The 18,445-nt window shown below is 37.2% G+C and overlaps 1 protein-coding gene across 1 annotated transcript in view; it reads left to right on the top strand.

The window, feature by feature from the left end:
- TRDN (triadin) overlaps positions 1-18,009 on the top strand; it is a 431,045-nt gene extending 413,036 nt beyond the window's left edge. The window contains exons 39-41 of the mRNA XM_033234448.1: positions 9,721-9,756; positions 12,627-12,665; positions 15,424-18,009. Of these exons, the coding sequence (XP_033090339.1) occupies positions 9,721-9,756; positions 12,627-12,665; positions 15,424-15,563 (215 nt within the window). The 3' untranslated portion in view covers positions 15,564-18,009. The remainder of the gene's footprint in view (positions 1-9,720; positions 9,757-12,626; positions 12,666-15,423) is intronic.
- The last annotated feature ends 436 nt before the right edge of the window (positions 18,010-18,445 follow it).

Below are 18,445 nucleotides of genomic sequence, written 5' to 3'. Positions count from 1 at the left end.
AAACAAATATCTTTCCCAATATAGAAACCTGCTTTGATGGTGATTCATCTTATCCCAACAGAAACTTTCTCTGGGTACCATCCAACTGCACCATACTTAAGGCAACACTGCCTGGAACTGAGGGATTTGCCTCTATTGTTGCATTCTGTAGCCCTCACCTGACTTAACTGCCATGTTAAGGAATTGGTTATTGACCTTTAAGTCTTTTTTTTTTTTTGCTTTTTTATTTTTTATTTTTTTTATTTTTTATTATACTTTAAGTTCTAGGGTACATGTGCATAACGTTTATATCATGTATAACTCCCCAATGCAATCCCTCCCTCCTCCCCCCTCCCCCTGATAGGCCCCAGTGTGTGATGTTCCCCTTCCTGAGTCCAAGTGATCTCATTGTTCAGTTCCCACCTATGAGTGAGAACATGCGGTGTTTGGTTTTCTCTTCTTGTGATAGTTTGCTAAGAATGATGGTTTCCAGCTGCATCCATGTCCCTACAAAGGACGCAAACTCATCCTTTTTGATGGCTGCATAGTATTCCATGGTGTATATGTGCCACATTTTCTTAATCCAGTCTGTCACAGATGGACATTTGGGTTGATTCCAAGTCTTTGCTATTGTGAATAGTGCCGCAATAAACATACGTGTGCATGTGTCTTTGTAGTAGAGTAATTTATAATCCTTTGGGTATATACCCAGTAGTGGGATGGCTCGGTCATATGGTACATCTAGTTCTAGATCCTTGAGGAATCGCCATACTGTTTTCCATAATGGTTGAACTAGTTTACAATCCCACCAACAGTGTAAAAGTGTTCCTCTTTCTCCACATCCTCTCCAACATCTATTGTTTCCTGACTTCTTAATGATTGCCATTCTAACTGGTGTGAGATGGTATCTCATTGTGGTTTTGATTTGCATTTCTCTGATGGCGAGTGATGACGAGCATTTTTTCATGTGTCTGTTGGCTGTATGGATGTATTCTTTTGAGAAATGTCTGTTCATATCCTTCCCCACTTTTTGATGGGGTTGTTTGTTTTTTTCTTGTATATTTGTTTGAGTTCTTTGTAGATTCTGGATATTAGCCCTTTGTCAGATGAGTAGGTTGCAAAAATTTTCTCCATTCTGTAGGTTGCCTGTTCACTCTAATGGTAGTTTCTTTGGCTGTGCAAAAGCTCTTTAGTTTAATTAGATCCCATTTGTCAATTTTGGCTTTTGCTGCCGTTGCTTTTGGTGTTTTGACATGAAGTCCTTGCCCATGCCTATGTCCTGAATGGTACTACCTAGATTTTCTTCTAGGGTTTTTATGGTATTAGGTCTAACATTTAAGTCTCTAATCCATCTTGAATTAATTTTCGTATAAGGGGTAAGGAAAGGATCCAGTTTCAGCTTTCTACTTATGGCTAGCCAATTTTCCCAGCACCATTTATTAAATAGGGAATCCTTTCCCCATTTCCTGTTTTTGTCAGGTTTGTCAAAGATCAGATGGCTGTAGATGTGTGGTATTATTTCTGAGGACTCTGTTCTGTTCCATTGGTCTATATCTCTGTTGTGGTACCAGTACCATGCTGTTTTGGTTACTGTAGCCTTGTAGTATAGTTTGAAGTCAGGTAGCGTGACGCCTCCAGCTTTGTCCTTTTGACCTAGGATTGTCTTGGCAATGCAGGCTCTTTTTTGGTTCCATATGAACTTTAAAGCAGTTTTTTCCAATTCTGTGAAGAAAGTCATTGGTAGCTTGATGGGGATGGCATTGAATCTATAAATAACCTTGGGCAGTATGGCCATTTTCACAATATTGATTCTTCCTATCCATGAGCATGGTATGTTCTTCCATTTGTTTGTGTCCTCTTTGATTTCACTGAGCAGTGGTTTGTAGTTCTCCTTGAAGAGGTCCTTTACATCCCTTGTAAGCTGGATTCCTAGGTGTTTTATTCTCTTTGAAGCAGTTGTGAATGGAAGTTCATTCCTGATTTGGCTCTCTGCTTGTCTGTTACTGGTGTATAAGAATGCTTGTGATTTTTGCACATTAATTTTGTATCCTGAGACTTTGCTGAAGTTGCTTATCAGCTTAAGGAGATTTTGGGCTGAGACGATGGGGTTTTCTAAATATACAATCATGTCATCTGCAAACAGGGACAATTTGACTTCTTCTTTTCCTAACTGGATACCCTTGATTTCTTTCTCTTGCCTGATTGCCCTAGCCAGAACTTCCAACACTATGTTGAATAGGAGTGGTGAGAGAGGGCATCCCTGTCTTGTGCCAGTTTTCAAAGGGAATTTTTCCAGTTTTTGCCCATTCAGTATGATATTAGCTGTGGGTTTGTCATAAATAGCTCTTATTATTTTGAGGTACGTTCCATCAATACCGAATTTATTGAGCATTTTTAGCATAAAGGGCTGTTGAATTTTGTCAAAAGCTTTTCTGCATCTATTGAGATAATCATGTGGTTCTTGTCTTTGGTTCTGTTTATATGCTGGATTACGTTTATTGATTTGTGAATGTTGAACCAGCCTTGCATGCCAGGGATGAAGCCCACTTGATCATGGTGGATAAGCTTTTTGATGTGCTGCTGAATCCGGTTTGCCAATATTTTATTGAGAATTTTTGCATCGATGTTCATCAGGGATATTGGTCTAAAATTCTCTTTTTTGTTGTGTCTCTGCCAGGCTTTGGTATCAGGATGATGTTGGCCTCATAAAAAGAGTTAGGGAGGATTCCCTCTTTTTCTATTGATTGGAATAGTTTCAGAAGGAATGGTACCAGCTCCTCCTTGTACCTCTGGTAGAATTCAGCTGTGAATCCATCTGGTCCTGGACTTTTTTTCGTGGGTAGGCTATTAATTGTTGCCTCAATTTCAGAGCCTGCTATTGGTCTATTCAGGGATTCAACTTCTTCCTGGTTCAGTCTTGGGAGAGTGTAAGTGTCCAGGAAATTATCCATTTCTTCTAGATTTTCTAGTTGATTTGCATAGAGGCATTTATAGTATTCTCTGATGGTTGTTTATATTTCTGTGGGGTCAGTGGTGATATCCCCTTTATCATTTTTTATTGCGTCTATTTGATTCTTCTCTCTTTTCTTCTTTATTAGTCTAGCTAGCGGTCTGTCAATTTTGTTGATCTTTTCAAAAAACCAACTCCTGGATTCATTGATTTTTTGGAGGGTTTTTTGTGACTCTATCTCCTTCAGTTCTGCTCTGATCTTAGTTATTTCTTGCCTTCTGCTAGCTTTTGAATGTGTTTGCTCTTGCCTCTCTAGTTCTTTTAATTGTGATGTTAAAGTGTCAATTTTAGATCTTTCCTGCTTTCTCTTGTGGGCATTTAGTGCTATAAATTTCCCTCTACACACTGCTTTAAATGTGTCCCAGAGATTCTGGTATGTTGTATCTTTGTTCTCATTGGTTTCAAAGAACATCTTTATTTCTGCTTTCATTTCGTTATGTACCCAGTAGTCATTCAGGAGCAGGTTGTTCAGTTTCCATGTAGTTGAGCGGTTTTGATTGAGTTTCTTAGTCCTGAGTTCTAGTTTGATTGCACTGTGGTCTGAGAGACAGTTTGTTATAATTTCTGTTCTTGTACATTTGCTGAGGAGTGCTTTACTTCCAATTATGTGGTCAATTTTGGAATAAGTGCGATGTGGTGCTGAGAAGAATGTATATTCTGTTGATTTGGGGTGGAGAGTTCTATAGATGTCTATTAGGTCCGCTTGGTGCAGAGATGAGTTCAATTCCTGGATATCTTTGTTAACTTTCTGTCTCGTTGATCTGTCTAATGTTGACAGTGGAGTGTTGAAATCTCCCATTATTATTGTATGGGAGTCTAAGTCTCTTTGTAGGTCTCTAAGGACTTGCTTCATGAATCTGGGTGCTCCTGAATTGGGTGCATAGATATTTAGGAGAGTTAGCTCTTCGTGTTGAATTGATCCCTTTACCATTATGTAATGGCCTTCTTTGTCTCTTTTGATCTTTGATGGTTTAAAGTCTGTTTTATCAGAGACTAGGATTGCAACCCCTGCTTTTTTTTGTTCTCCATTTGCTTGGTAGATCTTCCTCCATCCCTTTATTTTGAGCCTATGTATGTCTCTGCATGTGAGATGGGTCTCCTGAATACAGCAGACTGATGGGTCTTGACTCTTGATCCAGTTTGCCAGTCTGTGTCTTTTAATTGGAGCATTTAGTCCATTTACATTTAAAGTTAATATTGTTATGTGTGAACTTGATCCTGTCATTATGATATTAACTGGTTATTTTGCTCATTAGTTGATGCAGTTTCTTCCTAGCCTCGATGGTCTTTACATTTTGGCATGTTTTTGCAATGGCTGGTACCAGTTGTTCCTTTCCATGTTTAGGGCTTCCTTCAGGGTCTCTTGTAAGGCAGGCCTGGTGGTGACAAAATCTCTAAGCATTTGCTTATCTGTAAAGGATTTTATTTCTCCTTCACTGATGAAACTTAGTTTGGCTGGATATGAAATTCTGGGTTGAAAATTCTTTTCTTTAAGAACGTTGAATATTGGCCCCCACTCTCTTCTGGCTTGTAGAGTTTCTGCCGAGAGATCTGCTGTTAGTCTGATGGGCTTCCCTTTGTGGGTAACCCAACCTTTCTCTCTGGCTGCCCTTAAGATTTTTTCCTTCATTTCAACTTTGGTGAATCTGGCAATTATGTGTCTTGGAGTTGCTCTTCTGGAGGAGTATCTTTGTGGCGTTCTCTGTATTTCCTGAATTTGAATGTTGGCCTGCCCTACTAGGTTGGGGAAGTTCTCCTGGATGATATCCTGAAGAGTGTTTTCCAACTTGGTTCCATTTTCCCCCTCACTTTCAGGCACCCCAATCAGACGTAGATTTGGTTTTTTACATAATCCCATACTTCTTGCAGGCTTTGTTCATTTCTTTTTCTTCTTTTTTCTTTTGGTTTCTCATCTCGCTTCATTTCATTCATTTGATCCTCAATCGCTGATACTCTTTCTTCCAGTTGATCGAGTCGGTTACTGAAGCTTGTGCATTTGTCACGTATTTCTCGTGTCATGGTTTTCATCTCTGTCATTTCGCTTATGATCTTCTCTGCATTAATTAGTCTAGCTGTCAATTCTTCCACTCTTTTTTCAAGATTTTTAGTTTCTTTGCGCTGGGTATGTAATTCCTCCTTTATCTCTGAGAAGTTTGATGGGCTGAAGCCTTCTTCTCTCATCTCGTCAAAGTCATTCTCTGACCAGCTTTGATCCGTTGCTGGCGATGGGCTGCGCTCCTTTGCAGGGGGAGATGCGCTCTTATTTTTTGAATTTCCATCTTTTCTGCCCTGCTTCTTCCCCATCTTTGTGGTTTTATCTGTCTCTGGTCTTTGATGACGGTGACGTACTGATGGGGTTTTGGTATAGGTGTCCTTCCTGTTTGATAGTTTTCCGTCTGACAGTCAGAAGGACTGTCTGTTGGTCTGTTGGAGATTGCTTGAGGTCCACTCCAGACCCTGTTTGCCTGGGTATCAGCAGCAGAGGTTGCCGAAGATAGAATATTGCTGAACAGCGAGTGTACCTGTCTGATTCTTCCTTTGGAAGTTTCCTCTCAGGTATGACTCCACCCTGTGAGGTGTGGGGTGTCAGACTGCCCCTAGTGGGGGATGTCTCCCAGCTAGGCTACTCAGGGGTCAGGGACCCACCTGAGCAGGCAGTCTGTCCATTCTCGGATCTCAACCTCCGCGTTGGGAGATCCACGGCTCTCCCCAAAGCTGTCAGACAGAGTTGTTTGTCTCTGCACCGGCCCCCGCTGCTTCCCGTATTGGACCTCAGCTGTGGGCTGTCCCCAGAGGTGGAGTCTACAGAGACAGGCAGGTTTCCTTGAGCTGCTGTGAGCTCCACCCAGTTCGAGCTTCCCAGCGGCTTTGTTTACCTACTTAAGCCTCAGCAATGGCAGGCGCCCCTCCCCCAGCCTCGCTGCTGCCTTGCGGATAGATCGCGGCAGACTGCTGTGTTAGCAGTGAGGGAGGCTTCGTGGGCATGGGACCCTCCCGGCCAGGTGTGGGATATATTCTCCTGGTGTGCCTGTTTCCTTAAAGCGCAGTATTGGGGTGGGAGTTACCCGATTTTCCAGGTGTTGTGTGTCTCAGTTCCCCTGGCTAGGAAAACGGATTTCCTTCCCCCTTGCGCTTCCAGGTGAGGCGATGCCTCGCCCTGCTTCAGCTCACGCTGGTCAGGCTGCAGCAGCTGACCAGCACCGATTGTCCGGCACTCCCTAGAGAGATGACCCCAGTACCTCAGTTGAAAATGCAGAAATCACCGGTCTTCTGTGTCACTCGCACTGGGAGTTGGAGACTGGAGCTGTTCCTATTCGTCCATCTTGTTCCGACCTTTTGCATATCACTTCTAACCTTTTCAGACATCTTGCCAACTCTGTCTTGTTTCCTACTAAGCATTTGCAACTTCGTGACTGGCTTAGCACCATGGTTCAACCCATAGAAAATTGAACTTTTCATTATGCCCAGCAAATATCAATGTCCCCTAGGGATTTCGTTGTAGTTGGGAGTGGCACCACTGTCTTTCTCCAAACCCAGATAACATATCCCAGTATTCCTTATAGTACTAATCTCTTGTGCTTACTTGTATTTAATTCTATTTCATTCTTTTGGCAAAGTCTTTTTTGTATTTAATTCCGTCAGTGACTCTTACTTGGAGAATGTATTGTTTCTGTGCTATTAGAACACTTTCCAAATTGCATTCTCTGCATTCACTTTCTCATGCTCTAGTTTTATTTATTTCTACCAGTTACATCTCTAAAACATTATTTATCTCGAGTAACTTTGACTAGCTGTGAACTTCAGTTGAGGGTACTTAACCTGTTGTATAAGATGTTCCATGTGATAATCTTATCCAACTTTTCCAGAACATTCCCTTTACTCCCTGAATATCTCTGTCCTTTGCTGCCTGTAGCCTTTTTTCTTATTGTTGCCCTCACTTTAATTTTGGCATCTCCTTCTTCAAAATATTACAAGTCCCATTTCAAATTTTATTTCCTTCATTAAACATTTTCTTGACTGTCTGTCCCATAAAAGCAGGTCACTCTTTAAAATTTCATTGGCACATTTGACATTCCTTTCACTGCCATGATTCTACCTTTTCAGAGTCAAATATTTGTCTTGTCAAAACTACCACTCACTCAATGTACAAGTTGTAAGAATACGTGGACAGTAAGTGCCTTATTCCTTTCTTGAATTTTATTCCTAGTTCAGTAAACTTTTGCTGCTAAGTCACTTCCACAGAAATTGCATCTCTATAGCAACTGTCCTAGACTTGCCGTTGACTTTCTTGTGCGTCTGTCTTCTGAGCAATTGACATGTGACTCAGCTCTTGCCAGATTTTATCACTTATAGCCAGTTCATGCTGGATCAGATTACAGAATTTGAAGACATGGAGGTCTTCATTCCTTCCACTTGTATTTATTTTTCTAGTGGTAATAAATGGACCCAAAGAATAAATTTCAAGTGTACTATAATCTACAAAAATAAAATATATGTTCCTTGTGGACATGGATTTTGCCTCATTTTATTTTTGTACAGATCTTTCATAGAAATTAGTAGGACCTTATTACACAATTAAGATATTATTTGATTTGTTTAGGAACTGAAATCATTTTTAAAATATACATATTAAGTTATTTCACAACATCATATAACAGTTTGTGCTGTTCCATAATTTTAGCTGTTGGTTAAGCAGTTCAAGACCATGGTCGTTTTATCCAGTATTTAATCTAATTAAACATATGTTTAAATATTATTTAAAACTGATCAGATCTAAACTTTAATAATATATATTAAAAATATTCTAGTAATTTTCTTTTTCTGTTATGTTCTTCTACATAATAGCATTTTTCTATAAAGGTCATATTGCCTTCCTATGAGAGGAAATTTGCATACTGACCCTATCTTACCCCTTTTCAATTTATTAGTGAACAGTTAGTATGCAAAATCTAAATTAATAATACAAAACTGACCTTCTTTCAGATAATTTCCATTATATTGCATTAGAATTACCTCAGACTTAAAACTACTTCCACATTATTCCAATATGTGCTTGTAAGTTGAATGCAGAAAAGACCAAGTGATTTACACAATATAACTTAAGAGTCATTGTATATGTATGTGAGCTTTAGTTCAAATGTAGTATCTTCCTTTCCCCACTAATTTATTGAGGTATAAGTGACAAATAAAAATTATATATATATATTTGATATACAATATGATATTTTGATATACAAATACATTATGAAATAATTACCAACATCAAGCTAATTAACATGGCCATCACCTCACATAGTTACCACCATTCTGTGTGAGTGTGTATGTGTATGTGTGTGTTTGTGTGTGTGTGTGTGGTGAGAACATTTAAGATCTACTCTCTTAGAAAGTTTCAAGCATACAATATACTTGATATATATTTGGATATATACCCAGAGGTGAAATTGCTGGATCATATGATAGCTGCCTCTTAAATATGTTAGGATGACTATTGTCTAGTGGTGAAATAAATAAATAAATAAACAAACAAATTTTTGAGGAACCTCCATACTGCTTTCCATAATGGCAATACTAATTTACATTCCCATCAACAGTGTACCCTTTTCTCTTAAATCCTCACCAACACATCTCATTTGACTTTTTGATAATCACTATTCTAACAGATATGAGGTGATATCTCATTGTGGTTTTATTTCATTTCATGATAATTAATAACATAGGGCATCTTTTCACGTGCCTGTTGGTCATTTGTATATCTCTTTAGAAAAGTGTCTGTTCAGGTCCTTTGCCCATTTATTTGTTTTTTTGCTATTGAGTTGTATCAATGTCTTGTATATTTTAGGTATTAACCTCCTTTGGATAAATAGCTTGCAAATATTTTCTCCCATTTCATAATTTGCCTTTTCATTTAGTTCATTTTTTCTTTTGCTGTACATAAACATTTTAGTGTGATGTAGTTCCAATTGTTTATTTTTGCTTTTGTTGCCTATACTTTTAGTGTCAGATTCATAAAATCATTGCCAAGACCAATGTTAAGAAGCTCTTCCCCTACGTTTACTTTTAAAAGTGTTTCAGGTTTTACATTTAAGTCTTTAAATCCATTTTGAATTGAATTGGGGTGGTGAAAGATAAAGGTCCACTTTCATTGTTTTGCATATAGATATCCGATTTTCCCAACAGCATATACTGAAGAGACTATCTTTCCCCCATTGTTTATTCTTGGTACATTTTTCAAAGATTACTTGACCCATGCATATGCATGGGTTTGTTTCTGGGCTTTTTTGAATTGTGGAAAAGGCTCAAATCTAATCAATCTGCTAATAAATTGTGTGGGTAGACACTGATCTCTTTATCTAGCCTGTATGTGTGAATCCATTTACCTTAACTTTCCTAAATTCTATAAGTGATTATGATTTTTAAAAGGAGCTTTAGGAGTCAGAGGAGGAGGGAAACCTGAGGGTGGGTGTGGGAGGTCACCGCAGGCCTTTTCCCTAAGTAACCTTTGCCAGCCTGATTATCATAGTGCAGCACTCATCATTTTCTCCACATCCTCTCTCCACGTCAGAGAAGTGCCTTTTTGGTCATAAAGGTGTTATTTATGGAGACTGTAGGTGCTGAGTTTGTAGATTCAGGGATCTTATGTCTCTTAAAAACCTTTAAATACAATACTTCCTCCTTGAGAAAACTGAAAAATTGACTGTGATTCTATGTGTCTTTTTTCTGTACTCTAGAAGATGTTGAAGATGTAACAGCTTCAAAGAAAGCTAAAGGTGAGTTTGCTGTCTTTGGATCATTTACAAGTTTTCTCTCAAATCTATAAGGTTTTTATCTGTCTTTATTTTTTTCCTACCTATTCTTGATCTAGTCCTCAGCTTTTCTAGGCAACGTTTACATAGTAGGCTTATTTTTAAAACAAACAGCTTTTTAACTTTATTTGGAATATATACATCTTTTCACATATTAAAGACTCTAGTTAGGTATTGATTTATTTTCAATTATCAGATGCATTTATTGGCCAATCTACAGGAATAATACTTCAAAATCACTATTCCATCAAGAATTACAAGAATGCCATGATTTTATCAAGAAGACTTGAGACAAGTCACCTATATTAGCATCACCATCAGGAAGGAAGGAAGGAGGAAGGAAGGAAGGAGGGAGGGAGGGAGGGAAGGAAGGAGGGTGGGAGGGAGGGAGGGAAGGAAGGAGGGTGGGAGGGAGGGAAGGAAAGAAGGAAGAAGGAAAGAAGGAAAGAAGGAAGGAAGGAAGAAAGGAAGGAAGGAAGGAAGGGAGGCAGGGAGGGAGGGAGGGAGGGAGAAATGGAAGGTAAGACTCAACCCCTGCACTCTTCCAGCCCAAGCCAGAGGACAGGCAGTCAGGAAAACCTGCAATCTCCAGATATATGACCTTCATAAAGTTTTTCCAGGACAAGTTTCTCCATCTGTAGAGTGAGGGCTTCAGCTAACTTGATTTTTGTTCTGAAAGGTTCTTGATTTCTTCGTTATGGTCTGGTGTAAAAATAAAAGGTATTATCTTAAAAAGAAAGAACTTTTATTTTAGGTTTAGGGGTACATGTATAGGCTTGTTATATAGGTAAACTCATGTCATGGGGGTTTGTTGTACAGATCAATCCTACTCTCCATTAGTTATGTTTTCTGATCCTCTTTCTCCTTCCACTCTCAACCCTGGCATAGGCCTCAGTGTCTGTTGCTCCACTCTTTGTGTTCATGTTTTCTCATTATTTAGCTCCCACTTATAAGTGAGAACATGCAATATATGGATTTCTGTTCCTGCATTAGTTTGCTAAGGATAATGACCTCCAGCTCTATCCATGTTCCTACAAAGGACACGATCTTGTTCTTTTTTATGGTAGCACAGTATTCCATGGTATATATGTACCACATTTTCTTTATCCAGTCTACCATGGATTGGCATTTAGATTGATTCTATGTCTTTGCTATTGTGAATAGTGCCACAATGAATGTATATACGCATGTGTCTTTATGATAGAATGATTTATATTCCTCTGTGTATCTACCCAGCAATGGAATTGCTGATTTGAATGATAGTTCTGTTTTTAGCTCTTTGAGGAATCACCACACTGTCATCAATGTGGATATTCAGCTATCCACAATAGTTGAACTAATACACACCCACCAACGTCTGTAAGTGTTCCCTTCTCTCTGCAAGCTCACCAACATATGTTATTTTTTGACTTTTTCGTCATAGTCATGCTTACTGGTGTGAGATGTTATCTTATTGTGGTTTTGGTTTGCATTTCTCTAATGAGTAGTGATGTTGAGCTTTTTTTCATACATTTGTTGATTGAATGTATGTCTTCATTTGAAAAGTGTCTGTTCGTGTCCTTTGACCACTTTGTAATGAGGTGGTTTGCTTTTTTCTTGCAAATTTGTTTCAGTGCTTTATAGATCCTGGGTATTAGACCTTTGTGAGGTACATAGTTTGCATATAAAAAATAAATATTTTCTCTTCCACTTCTAAATTTGTCTGCAGGCAATAAGAATTTGCCTAAGCATTGTTCTAGCCAACAAAGTATAAATTCTTTGCCATTGCCCAAAATTAACTACAATGTGGAAAATAGTGCTTTGAGAAAAGATATATATGTGTATTATATATACGTCTTTATATATTATATATATATATATAAATTGAATTAAGAATAGCCACCCTAATAGGTTTTTTACTCATAGACCAGTGCTTCTAAAACTTTAATGTTTGTACAGATCAACTGTAGGTCTCCTTAGAATTCAATGTCTGAGTTAAAACCTAAAAATCTGCATTTATGTAAATGAATCAAGTGATGCTGAAATTACTGGCACATAGATCACACTCTGAGGGGAACAGCTCTAGAACCAACTGAAAAATTGATAAGATCTATAAACCTAACTTTCTATGAAACACACACACTAACATACATATACACACAAACACACACACACACGCTCTCTCTCTCTCTCTCACAACTTCTTATTATTTCAGTGTTTTACAGAAAAATCCCCAAAACCCCATCCATGGATACCAGTTAAGAACTTCTAATTAGAGGAAAGGAATTCAAAAGAGTAGTTCCAAGTTATCCAACGCTACATAAACTTGCGATGTATATTGCTACAGCAAAAATAAGTAGTCAGTGAATCAGATGTAAAAAAGGAAGAATGCAGGATACTGGGCTGCTGCTCTACTTTCATGGCAAGGATGATCATGAAAAACATATGTCCCTCCAAATTTGGAATTATTTTGACTAAAATGGTCATCTTTACCCAGATTTTACCCTTACCAAATTGTAACTCTGAGCATCAAAGATCTCTTCTCAGGAAAGGGATGCATGTCAACTATCCTCATTAATGAATATGTGACACATCAGGGCCAGTTTTGTCATTTAAACAATTGTTTGTAGCATGCCATTTTTTTCATGGGCTCCCTTTCTATCTCTGGCTCTTGTCTATCAAATTTTATACTGAAAATATTAATAGAATCTGTGTACAAATCTGGGGTATACTATAAAAAGAGTAACTCTTGTTTCTTTCACAGTGTGCTCCTGTTTAGACATTCTCAGTCCCATACATATTTATATAATAGCTGTAAATGTACAAGTTATTTTCTTTGATTTTTTTATCCGTAGAAGAAACTGAAGACGTGTCTTCAACAAAGAAGCAGAAAAGTAAGCTTATAATGAGATTAAAAGTAATAAATCATTCTGTATTAAAGATGCTACATCTGTGTAAAAATGTTAGACTCTCTTAAGACCAGTATCCAAAGAAGAAAATTTTTAGCATAGACATGAAGAATAACATTAAAGTAGGTCATTTATATTTTAAAGAGAAGCGTATCACTTTTGTGTTAGGCAAGAGGCACATAGTTGGAAGAGTTACAAGTAATGATTGAAGTGGCATTTATCGCAAATCCTTCTTCATATTTTTGATCCTTAGTACTATGGCTGAATCTATGCTTAAATATGTATTACCGTCTGCTTTATAATAGGACAGCTGAAGTAATAAGCCAAACTTTTTATATCAGGTAGAAAAAAATGAAGAAATAGGTTTTAGCAATTCAATTGCTTGGAAACTCACTTCTAAGATTCAAGATTCTTTTTGATTTTTCTAGATATATAGTAGATTCTAAATATTCAATCTTTGGGATCATTTCTTTTGGAATCTAATCAATCTTCATACGTAGTTACAAAATTCAGTGCCCAAGTTTCTCATTATTTCGGTTCTTCCAAATTAGACATTTTTGTTCATATGGTAAAGCAATAAATTTTGAATCTACATATGCATTAACGTCATTGCAGAACAGCGTAAAGGAAGCAATTTTGAAATAGGTATAACTGAAGTTTCTTTCACAGAATGCTTTTAAAGTAAAGAGCTAGATATTTGTCTGAAGAAATGATGTTTCTTGATTCTCCAGTGCTTCTTGGATGTATTTGTGCAGGAAATTACTAAAATGCCCCTTACAATAGCAAGTGCCTCCTGCTCGGTACTAATAGGTGATTCATTAGACAGATACTGAATGCCTACTGTGTTCCAAGTACTTCTTTGGATACTGGAACTAATGCAGTAGATAAGAGACTTATTATAATCCTTCATATAATAAGGTTGTGAGAAATATAGGGAAATAAGCAGAGTCTTATGAAACTTTTGAGTAATATTACAAAATCCATAAGAAAAAGAATTATAGGTCAATCTGGACATATTTTCACTTTATATAGCAACACTTTCCCAATTATTAACCTACCGGTAATAATTTGTGGCTATGTCACATAAACATTTGAAATCTCATATTTATAAATAACTATTAGAATATAATTCAATGAGACAGATGAATTGTGTCAATGCCAGTTTCCTGGTTGGAATGTTGTTCTATGGTTTTACAATATGTCACCACTGAGGGAAACTAGGTGAAGGCATGTGGGATCTTTCTGTATTAACTCTTACAATTACATGTGAATCTACAATTATTTCGAAGTAAAAATTTTAATTAAAAACAAAACACAAGTACTTTTAGTAAAATGGTGTCAAATATTCTAACTTCATTTGGGGGATCTATTGCATCAAAATGATATTTGCTATCTTCATCTTACAATAAGGCGGTTCTATAGCCTGATATTCATGAACCTTTAAATGTAAGCTCTGATATTTGCAGTCATAATAATATTTTATCAGCTTATTCAACATCAGCGAAATAAATGTGTCAGAACAGTGTCCACTTCTGATAAGCAGCTGGAAGGCAGCTTGTCATCGATGGGCCCTTCTACTTTTAGCACTGGGTTGCCATTCCTCCTCGTGCAGGACCGGCTTTACTACTGTCACTCTTGTAGCCTGCCTAACTCCCAAGCCCCCATAACCGCCACAAACTTGAAGAGAGGAGGGTTGTATTATTGCTTCGATTTGAAGATAGAAGAAAAGAGAAATCATTCCAGATGAGATGCATTGGAAAAGAAAACTAAATTCAAGATTCTTCAAACTATTGTCATCCCTCAAAACCCAGTGACCCATGGAAATGGAATCAGAATACTGCCTGGTTGCATCTCCAGCTTCCTTTTTCCTATCCTTTGCTTTATTCTACTTCATAAACCCCTAGTCTCATATAGATTGGGCCATCTTCCTTATCTCCCACACACCACTAGCTTTAATTATCATTTTTCTTTCCTGGCCTTCTGCAAAAGTCTATGGCTGGGTGACAGAATGCCAATGGATAGGAGAGAAAACACTGGAAATCTGGCACCCAAAATTGTGAGGAGATGCTAAACTTGCCATCTTTTACCAAAGCTGCTACCTGAGAGCACCGACTTACTGAGTCCAGAGTCCTTACTTGCACCACATTCCCTTAACTTTCCTGTTTTGCTTTCTACTCAGAGCTGCTACCTGGCTGCTACCTTGGTTGCTTAAAGAGCAATCAAACCACCTTAGGAAAGCTCTTGCCTCTAAAGTAAGGGCAAACAAAACTTTTAGATGTTGGCAACCACCTCTCTGTGACGTTATAAAACATGCGCGCGCACGCACGCGCGCGCACACACACACACACAGTCTGTTGCTTTGCATATTGATAAGCTCGTGTTTTGAAACCTATGACTATGTCTCTATGATTGCTATGTACATCAACAGATGTCTATATGATCAGAACTTTGACTTTCTCTGCCAGATCATTTTTAGTATCACTTATTAAAGGCTTATGATGTACCAGGAAGAATTTTAAGAGCAGATGTAACTCGTTTAACTGTCATAATATTTCTGTGAGGTTTTCGTTGTTTTGATTTTATACATGAAGACTCCAAGACACAACGAGGTTTAGTAGCTTGCCAACAGCTACAGAGGCTGATGGCAAAATCTGTGACCTTATCTGCCGCCCTGTACTGCCTCACTGTGCTTTTCCGCTCGTGTTCTGCATGTTTTAACAAATTGTCATGCTCTGTTCCTTAGGTCCCATCAGTTTCTTCCAGTGTGTCTACTTGGATGGGTACAATGGCTATGGATTTCAGTTTCCTTTCACTCCTGCACCCCGCCCTGGAGAGAGCTCTGGCCAAGCAAATTCTCCAGGACAGAAGCAACAAGGACAGTGAACACACATGTATGACCCTTACAAGTGCTTTAAGATTTTAAAAATGAGATATTTTGTCCACAATGGTTCCGGCAATTAAGATTATGCAACCCAGAGAATTTCTGTGAAAACATTTTGCTCTTTGGCCTGGTGTGGGCAGAAAAGGTGGCCAAATGGATTGAGTGATGAGCAGGCATGTTTAAGGGTCTATGTTTCAAGAATCTGTTATGTGTGTTTGCTGTGGTGCCTGTATTTATCTTATTTCCAATCACTATAAGGTTGTACACAAACTAATTTAAAGTTTACTTAATAATGGTGTCTTTAAAATTATTGACACAATTACAAAATGGAATTCCTGGCTTCAGTTAGCTATTATTTTTTTAATGACAACATAGAATGTGTTCTAAGTTTAAAAGATGGGGAAGCTTATATAAAAGTGACTTTTTTGCATCATATGGGTATCTAAACTTAATTTACCCAATAAGTTGATGCTTAATGATTTTATTTTATTTCTGTCTATTTCTATTTTAGTTGTGGCTTTGCTCTAAGAATGGGTAACAGTTGTACTACAAACTGCTATAAATTTCTTGTGATACTCTTTTAGAGCTCAAAATATCTCTGAGCTTTAGACATGGTAAGATGGAGAATAAATGCTTGATAAATCTTTAAGATATGTCTTGAATGATAATTAGGACATTCAGTCCAGTGGCAATACACCATTCAGTTAGGCAGGTCTGATGAATCATTTGTTTAAAATATTAGCAAATGAGATGTAGAATTCTGATATTTCTTCAGACTGTGTCCTAATAAAAATGTCACCTGTGTGAAATTTTAGATCAATCACTAAATTTGGGTGACAGATGTAAAAATATTTTCATTTCACTTTAATATATTCTTTCTGTGAAATAAAATGTTTTCTTTTTCATAATGGCAAAATATGAATGCCATCAAAGTTTAAGGAATTCATTTTAGCCTTAAATATCTTCATGAGATGTCTTACTTGTATTTTAGGTAACTGGTCATCAGTGCCAATGACATGGATAACAATTTTTAATCTATACAACAGTGCTTCACTGGGAATGACTGTTATGTTTTTGTCATATTCCTAGTAATATAAATACTTGTGTTCTTTACCACATTGTTTTTATCAACTCTAAAAGTCATGTCTCTGTGACTTTTATCATGTTTACAGTTGCGACTGAACTTAAGACAAATTAACTCAGGAAATAAATTGAGTTATCCTTTCTAGCGTTGTAATTATCATAAGCAAGGCCTGAGATAGCCAGAGCCAATACTAGCCGAATGATTTATTTTCAAGGATTGCCACTAACTATGGTTCTTTAGGACCAAGTTATAAAACAGTTTTACTAAAAATCATTAGGCTAGGTGTCAGTAATATGTTCATTACTAATAAGGGATATTTGGCCTCCACCAGAAGCTGGTGGACCTCATTCACGCCACGAAAGCCAGTGTTACATGAACCAGATTAATGACTCTATGGGGAATGTGGGACATCCTGGAAGTGCATAATTTCAGGAAAGACCAGACAGTACCATCTTGCAAAGCCCCTTCAGGCGACAATCTAAACTTGTGGGTAGGAGAGTGGATAAAGTTTATTGCTCAGCTGCTCCTCCAGCCTGCTCAATTTACTGAGTAAAGAAATAGCAAATACGATAGATGTTTTAGATTTCATAGAGCAGAATGGTTTGTCCATTCTTTCATTCAATGACTGTTTATTGAATACTTACTCTTTTAGGGCACTGTGTTAGGTGCTGGATTGCATAAGAAAAATATAGTAAGTTATATTCTCAGTGTTATTCTGACATAGTGAATGACCTGAAACATTTACTAAACATACTATGTTTGTTTCTCCATGAGTAAAATAGGGACATAGCGACAAACAGTCTAATATCTCTTAGAAATATCATGGAGACAAATGAAATATTTTAATATAAATATGATATTAAAGTAAATTTCTGAAGTAATGCTTTTGGATATGGCACTAATTTTTCCTCTGACTGTTTTACTGTTTCCTTCACTCTCAATATAAAAACTATTTGATGAGATAAAACACGACATATTTTATTGTAATTAGAATTTAGACAAATCAGCTATAATGTAAATGATGCTAATAATAATTACGTTTGATCTGATTAAAGTTACAATGATCATAGCACTTTAAAAATATTATCTAAACTGTAATTTGTTTGTATGTTACCATCAAATAAAATAGTTATAGCTCTTTCAAGTTTGATGCCTTGCATTTTAAAAGGAAAAGATAAAAGTTTGGTTAAGAATCTTTGTCTTTAATGGTTCATTCATAATTCAAGTTATACTGGTCAGGAATATGTAAGCATTTCATAACTGTTTTAGTTATTTTGCACAATTGGTATACACTACTCCCATTACATCCCTGCTTTTACCCACTCTTCATCCCCTCTTAATAAATAAAGATCTGAAAATAAGAATTGATTTTTCCTAAGGTTTTTGATTTATATTTAGTTTTCTTAAAGCCTGATAAATCATTATTCAAATGGGGCAAGTTTTTCTTTTCTTTAATGAACCCTAGCAAAAGCACCTGTATACGATGGCTCATTCTGGCATATCTTTTCAAAACTTCTCAACTTCTTGCAGAAATATTTTAGAAACTGGTATTGAGATACTGTGTATTTTAGAGATTTAACTTGCACCCCTGAGTAATTTTTCTGGAGAAAAAAGCAAAGGAGACAAGAAATATTGCTGATAGAAAACTCAATGACCATATAAGCCAAGTGGCACATACAGAAAATGAAACTAATCCTTAGAGAAACTTGAAAATTTGCCCAAAGTAACTGACTACTTCAAAACCAGGCCTAGAACCTTGATGCACTAACTCCCAATTGTTCTTCAGTTTTCAGGGTGTTA

Source organism: Trachypithecus francoisi, unplaced genomic scaffold (assembly GCF_009764315.1).
Source record: "Trachypithecus francoisi isolate TF-2019V2 unplaced genomic scaffold, Tfra_2.0 Lachesis_group15, whole genome shotgun sequence".
Lineage (NCBI taxonomy): Eukaryota > Metazoa > Chordata > Mammalia > Primates > Cercopithecidae > Trachypithecus > Trachypithecus francoisi.
This window is presented reverse-complemented; position numbering and strand designations above follow the sequence as displayed.